We start from the raw sequence: 7,823 nt of genomic DNA, 5'->3' as shown, positions 1-7,823 counted from the left end.
CCTAGAAAACGCTTAGCGAGTTCTATGTGCCTAAATTCTAATCAGTGCCAATTAGTGCTCATTATTGCTTGTTAAGTGCTGATATCAATGCCAATTAAGTTAGGTGCAGTGTTATAGAATCCACGCTGATTTCAGCGCCTGAATCTAAGCGCACTATATAGAACCTGGGAGTTAATGTGTAAATGGAAGGGGAATTCACAGGGGAGATGCATTGGGCAGGATCAATATTTACACAACTATCTTACCGAATACTGTAAGTGGAGGTGCATCCATTTATGCCTCTTCATGACATAGTCTAAATAGAAGCACCTAAATGTAGACGTATTGATGCAGATCCATGCTAGTATTCTAGATCAGAACCTTGGGGCCCAGATGACCTTAAAGAATTAGGGCCCTGCTTACTAAACCGTATTGTAGGTGCACTAAAAATTAGCGTCTGCTAACGATAGAGACACCCATAGGAATATAATGGTTGTCTCTGTCATTAGCATGCGCTAAATCAATAAATAACAAATAAATAAGGGTTCTGGACCCTTTAACATGCAGTCCAGGAGCATGGGCGCCTCGCAGTTTAGATGCTTAATGCTCCTGGGTGCTAAAATAAAGGGAATGGGATATGATACACCGCCTTTCTGTGGTTATAATCAAAGTGGTTTGCATATTATATACAGACACTTATTTTGAATCTGGAGCAGTGGAGTGTTAGGAGACTTGCCAGAGTCACAGGGGAATTGAATCTACTTCCCCGGGCTACTCCTCCATCTCCAACCAGGTGCTCACTGCATGCCATGTTATAGTATTTACATATGATGCAAAAAAAACCCAGAAGAAACCAGTCTTCGCAAGAACACAACAACAGGACTCGAGTCCTGTTCTCCCTATTTTTGGTTAATAAATTATATATTTTTACATTTTCACGTTAGAAGTGTCGTCTTTTTTTTACATACATTTTTCATATACATTTTTTATTTTTATGTATTTATTTATTTTTTATTTTATTTTATTTTTTATTTTTGTTAGTCATCGTCGCTGTTTTGTCTATAGTATTTACATATCCAAATATTTATGCCAGTAGGTGTATGAGTATTTTCCTCTCAGCTTTATTTTTTGTCTATTAGATTGTAAGCTCTTTGAGCAGGGACTGTCTTTCTTCTACGTTTGTGCAGCGCTGCGTAAGCCTTGTAGCGCTATAGAAATGCTAAATAGTAGTAGTAGTAGTAGTTTGTGCTCTACTTCCTAGTATTTTATTATCCAAAAGGACCTCAATGCTTCCAACCTTGGCAAATCTCAAAGAGATGATACTTTGCTCAATATTTATATGAGCGCCAATGCTATCACTGGAGCTAGTCTTATCATGGGTCCTCTTTCTTTTTATATGTATATAATAGGACCAAGTGTTCTCGGGCAAATGGAAAAAAAAACTCCAAAAATTGGAGAAAAACCATTGGTCCAGATCCCCTGTGTCCTGATAGTGCAATTGCCCCAATACTGAGAGAATAATACTCCAAATATCAAGTATTTACATAGCAATCAGTTCCTTTTGCACCTCATTACTATATAATGTAAACAAAATAACTCTATGTTAGGGTTAAACAACCAGCGTTGGAGCCCTTTAACACAGGTTAAGCGGAAAATAATGTGGGTACATTAATATTTAATTTGCTTTCACTGTATCATGTTCCTATTGTTAGAGTTCAGCTAATCTGTCTCCAGGTTTACCTATTGTGTTCATTTATGGTTAGACCATTCTATTATTGTTATGCAATTAACAAATTTATAAGGTTTATATCAAGGTAACCCTGCTGGACACCACTTTCGGTGAATTGTTTCATTAAGGCAGTTAATACATTACAATACAGAAATAAATATTTATAGTGCAAAGCATCACACAATGAGTACGTTCTTGATAACAGAAGTTAACATATAATAGCATGAATTTATTTTGTGAATAGGTATGTTGAGGGGCCCTTTTACCAACCCCCCCCTAAACACTTATGCATGCTTACCACAGATTAAACTGACACGTCCCAAGGTAAGTTGCAAATGCGTCTACGCTACTCATCTGGGTAGAGAGTGAGCATCTCTGCGCTAATAGGTTGCAGTAGAGGCTCACAAGCTAATTTATGCTAATGGCTGTGTGCTACTGGCAATTAAATCGGAAAATAGAAAATCAGCCATTTTCCAGCCACATCAAAAAGTGGCCATAGCATGTTGGAAAGATCCACGTAAGGGCGCTAAGGCCACGTTTTGCCATAGCTTTGTAAAAGGACATGTCAGTGTGTTAGAACAAAACTTCGACTGAATCTCAAAAAACAAACCAACATAAAAAAAATATAATTAATGACAAGTTTGTTTCAAAGGAAATTAGTCAATGGAAAAGGTAATTCTGAATTTTATAGAGCGATTAAAGAGCATACATCAATCAATAAGAGCAGGATTTTTTACATAATGTTGTATTTCTTTCAAAGGAAAAGAAATCAGTTCATATGTGTCCCTAGAAAAGACACTTTCCTACCTCCCAGCTTCTTCATAGATTTTTTCACCTTCTCATTTCTGAGAGTATAAATGAAAGGGTTTAACCAAGGGGTTACAATTGTGTAAAAAACAGAGATCAGTTTATCACCTGCAAATGTCACCGAGGGTCTCATGTAGATGAAGGCACTTGGGCCAAAAAACAAAGTGACCACCGTGAGGTGAGAGGCACACGTAGAGAAGGCTTTCTGCCTTCCCTCAGCAGAGCGAATTTTTAAGACAGTGGAGATGATGTAAGCGTAAGATACAAACACAATCGAGAAGCAACCAAGGGATAAAGAGCCAGTGTTGACCATATCCGCAGTTTCACTGAAAAAGGTAGTGGAACAAGCCAACAAAGATAAAGGGTGGTCATCGCAAAAGAAATGATTTATCTCATTAGGACCACAGAAAGGCAGCTGACTTACTGGAAAAGCCTGAGCGCAGGCATGAATGAAACCACCAACCCATGTAAAACCCACCAACAGTAGACAGGCTCGTCTGTTCATTATTGTGGTATAACGCAAAGGATTGCAGATGGCAACATAGCGGTCATAAGCCATCAGCGTTAGATGAAAGCATTCTGAACCCCCGAAGAAATGCAAGAAGAATACTTGAGCAATGCAGTCATTGAATGAGATGGTTTTATTCTGCCTGAGAAAGTTAACAAGGGATCTGGGGACAGTGACCGTGGAAAAGGACAAATCTAAGAAAGACAGGTTGCAGAGGAAGAAGTACATGGGAGAGTGCAGCTGAGAGTCCACATAGATGGTCACCACAATGAGAAGATTCCCAGCTATGGTGAACAGATACATCACTAGAAACAGCACAAAGATTATTATCTGTAAGGCTGGATCGCTGGAAATTCCAAGGAGGATGAAATGTGTGACTCTGGTTTCATTGCTGACTGTCATTGCTTCCACGCTACCAGCTGTAGGGAAACAGAATCATAAAAAACAATAGACCGAATATATAAAATGAGACAGATGTTCAGAGAACATGGATTTTCTTAATAAGGACTTCCTGAGTTGATATAACCATGCTCTGTCTCTAGTCCTTTTCAACTGCAGGATAGAAACTCATTTTTGAGGCTACTTTACATTTTGACCACTTCTCTACAATATATTCTCCTAGAATCCATTTTAAATATATATATATATATATATTTCTCTTGACTAGATTGTAGAACATAGACTGACTCGTATATGTGCCTGTGCAGTTCTACCTACACCTAGTAGCGTTTTAGAAATGATTTAGAAGGAAGGACTTGAGCTACCAAATAATTTTAGTCTTTCGTGGTCTATCTCACAGCTTTATCTCCCCCCTCTTGAATTAACCATACGGAGTTTGCTACCTAAGAGGTCTTATTCTTACATACATCTCACAAAGATACCTCAGTAACCCTCAAGACAACAGCATCTAAAGGTTGGATTATAGTCCTGGAGCTGACGGGGCAGGAGAGGAAAGGGGAATGTTCCACTAGGCACTGGGGATCACCTCCAATTACGTTCTGGGGAATAATGTATACAGAACGTATATTGAAAGAGACAGAAAAGCCTGCTGCTAGTTAGGGATCATAACATATCCTCATCTGGCACCTGAATAGATATTCTTTTGTCCTTTCTCTTACTTTAAGTGAAATATATTTACAAAGTGATATTTTTAAGACCTACGTTCCAACACTGTAAATTGCAAGGTTTTTAAACAACAAAGATAAATGTAAACAGAGACAGATACTTACAGCATATTACATAAAGAGATCATAACCTGAATGGTTGACTTTTGTCTTGCTCATTTCCAAATATTGAACATATTCCTGAACATTACCACAAAGTATAATTTATAGATACAGCAAATTCATAAATTTTGGAGAATAGGAAAGTCTCTGCCTCACTAGCTCTACCAACAGCTTCAGAGTGTAGACTTTCTCCAGTAGGCAGCAAAGTGATGAATTTAAACTGTACTTGGGCTCCTGGGATTATTATATTTTGAGGATCTCAAAAGAAGCAGGTGGTTAAACAACTTTGCCATTAACACTGTTCATCGGCACATAGTTGAATTAAAAAAAATAACAGTTTTATCCCCATGGATGCCAGAGGTTCCAATCTTGCAGTAAAAAACCATGTGAGTCATTTTATCACTGATCTTTTTTCTAGTTGTCAAAATTGACAGCATATTTTTTTAACTCGTTTGAAGAGAAGAGATGTGCATTCTTTCATACTTTTAATGTTCCTTTACAGTCACACCAATATCATGGTTTTAATTGTGATGGGCAGACCTGGAAGTCTCACAAGTTTTCCAGGTCATGTGCTTGGATATTCAATGATGGTACCTGGCCGTGGTCTGGCTTTTAAAATTTGGATCTAATATTGCACCAAAAAACCTCCTCTTACCACTGTTGGCTGAATATTGGCTGGATAGTTTCATAGGTTGATTAAAATGGGTTTTGTTCAATCCAATATACAGCCCATTGCCTAAGATCAAGTTCTACATGGTGATCATGAAGATTGTGAATAAAAGTATGCCCATCTGTATCCAAATGAAGAGCTCATTTTAACAAATCCATCCCAATCCTCCCCTGTGGTCTAGCATCTCTTCTCTCTCTCTTCTCTCCTTCCCATTGTCCAACATCTCTTCCTCACTCCTTTTGCCCTTGGGTTCAACATCTCTCTCACTCTCTTTCTTCCATTCTCTGCATGCAGCATCTCTCCCTCTATCCCCTCTCCCATTCGTCTCTCTCCCTTGCAACTTGGGTCCAAAATTTCTCCCTCTCTCTTCACTCCCTCCTCGCATTGTCCATCACCTTTTTTTCTCTCCTGCTCCCTTCTACCCCTGGTTCCAACATTGTTCTCCCTCCATCATTCTCTCCCTCCCATTGTTTAACATTTCTTTCTTTCCCCTCTCCCGTTCTTGTCTACCTTAACTGGTATCTTTTTTCATAGAGATGGGCAGGCAGCATCAACAATTCACGTGATCTGCCTGCAGCTGACCCCAAAGCCTTCCTTCTGCCTTGTTTTGTCCAGGCAGAAAGAAGAAGTTATAATAGAAGGGGTGGGATATATGCTGCCTAAGGATTCATGGGAAGCCTTAGGCAGCATATGTGAATTTCTGATGTTGCCCACGACCCCTTTGAAGAAAGACACCTGTTAAAGTGGAGGGGGGTGAAGGAGGGAGATTGTGAACCATGTTTCCCTCCTGTAGCTGTGGTGCCCAGTTTGCAACCCACCAGTACCATCCCTGATAAGCGTGAGCTGCTCCTGGGTGGCCCTGAGGTCAAAGTAGGTGGCCCTGGGCTCGACCACCACCTTCAAACTACACACCTGTTATACAAAAAGAAGGCTTTCTTTAAAATGAGGACGATTCATTCAGATTAATAGAAACATAGAAACATGATGACAGAAAAGAGCCAAATGGCCCATTCAGTCTGCCTATCCTCATCAACCACTATCTCCTCTTATCCATAAGAGCTGCCATGTGCGTGTCCCATGCTTTTTTAAAATCAGACACAGTCCTTGTCTCCAGCACCTTCACCAGGAGTCTATTCTATGTGTCTACAACCCTTTCTATGAAAAGTATTTCCTCAGGTTACTCCTCAGCCTATAACCTCTCAACTTCATCCTATGCCCTCTCATTCCAGAGTTTTCCTACATTTGAAAAAGGTTTTGTGAAGGTTGATCTTTCTGTAGTTTTGAGTAATATTATTTTAATTGTCTATTTAAAGACCTTCACCTAAAATTCAGCATCTACAGATTCTTCAAAATACAGCAATAAAATTCATGAAAGAGGCAAGGGAATATGGCCACATGACGTAATTACTGAGAGATGATCACACACGAACATAAGAACAAGCCCAGTATCCTGTTTCCAACAGTGGCCAATTCAGGTCACGAGTACCTGGCAAGATCCCAAAACAGTAAAACTGATTTTATGCTGCTTATCCTAGAAGCAAGCAATGGATTTTCTCAAGTCCATCTTAAAAATGGCTTGTGGACTTTTCTTTTAGGAAATTAGCTAAACTTTTTTTTAAACCCTGCTATGCTAACTGCTTTTACCACGTTCTCTGGCAATAAACTTAGTAGCTTAATGACATTCCCCCTAGTACTAGTATTTGTGGAAAAAGTAAACGAGTGATTCACATGTACCCCTTCCACTCCACTCAGTATTTCATAGACCTCTATCACATCTCCCCAAAGCCATCTCTTCTATAAGCTGAAGAACCCTAGCTGCTTTAGCCTTTCCTCATAGGGAAGTCATCCCATCCCCTTTATCATTTCTGATGCCCTGCTCTGTCCCTTTTCTAATTCCACTACATCTTTTTTGAGATGCAGTGACCAGAATTGCACACAGTATTCGAGGTGTGGTCTCACCGTGGAGTGATACAAAGGCATTCTCTTTTTTGTTTCCCACCCCTTTCCTAATAATTTCTAACATTCTATTTGCTTTCTTAGCCGCTGAAACACTAAGAGAACTGAGTTTCAACGTATCATCAACAATGATACCTAGATATTTTTCCTGGGCGGTGAATCCTAATGTGAAACCTTGCATTACGTAGCTATAGTTTGGGTTCCTCTTTCCCACATGCTTCACTTTGCACTTGCTCACATTGAATGTCATCTGTCATTTGAATGCCCAGTCTTGTAAGGTCCTTTTTCAATTTTTCACAATCTTTTTGCGATTTAACAATGTTTAATAATGTGATGTCGTCAGCAAATTTAATTACCTCACTAGTTATCCCCATCTCTATATCATTTATAAATATATTAAAAAGCAGTGGTCCCAGCACAGACCACTGAGTAACCACACTATCTACCCTTCTCCATTGAGAATACTGACAATTTAACCCAATTCTCTGTTTTCCATCATTTTACCAGTTTTTAATCCACAATAGGACATTACCTCATATCCCATGACTTTCTAGTTCCTAAGGAGTCTGTCATAGGTATTTTTTCAAATGCCTTTTGAAAATCCAGATACATAATATTGACCGGCTCACCTTTATCCTCATGTTTATTGACCCCCTTCAAATACATGTAGTAGATTGGTGATGCAAGATTTCCCCTTGACTAAATTAATTTTGGCTTTGTCTCATTAATTCATGTTTATGTATATGCTCTGTAATTTTGTTCTTTATAATAGTCTCTACCATTTTGCCTGGCACTGACGTCATGCTCCCTGGTCTATAATTTCCTGGATCACCTCTGAATCCCTTTTTAAAAATTGGTGTTACATTGGTCACCCTCCAATCTTCCGGTACCATGCTTGGTTTTAAATATAAATTATACCACATTTTCCTTGGTATAATTGGGGGTGTG

The 7,823-nt window shown here is 39.1% G+C and overlaps 1 protein-coding gene across 1 annotated transcript; it reads right to left on the bottom strand.

Annotated features, from left to right (window-relative positions):
* Positions 1 to 2,477: 2,477 nt before the first annotated feature.
* Positions 2,478 to 3,428, bottom strand: LOC115457809 (olfactory receptor 1509-like). Its single transcript, XM_030187425.1, has one exon. It carries the CDS (start codon positions 3,423 to 3,425, stop codon positions 2,478 to 2,480), a length of 948 nt encoding a protein of 315 aa, XP_030043285.1. The 5' UTR covers positions 3,426 to 3,428.
* Between the last annotated feature and the right edge of the window lie 4,395 nt (positions 3,429 to 7,823).

The sequence above is a fragment of the Microcaecilia unicolor genome, chromosome 14 (assembly GCF_901765095.1).
Source record: "Microcaecilia unicolor chromosome 14, aMicUni1.1, whole genome shotgun sequence".
NCBI lineage: Eukaryota > Metazoa > Chordata > Amphibia > Gymnophiona > Siphonopidae > Microcaecilia > Microcaecilia unicolor.
Note: the sequence above shows the minus strand (reverse complement) of the source record. Positions and strands in the feature narration are given on the sequence as shown.

Bases quoted from the DNA above. Each gene is read 5' to 3' on its own strand.
- LOC115457809 (XM_030187425.1), bottom strand. From the start codon at position 3,425: ATGACAGTCAGCAATGAAACCAGAGTCACACATTTCATCCTCCTTGGA.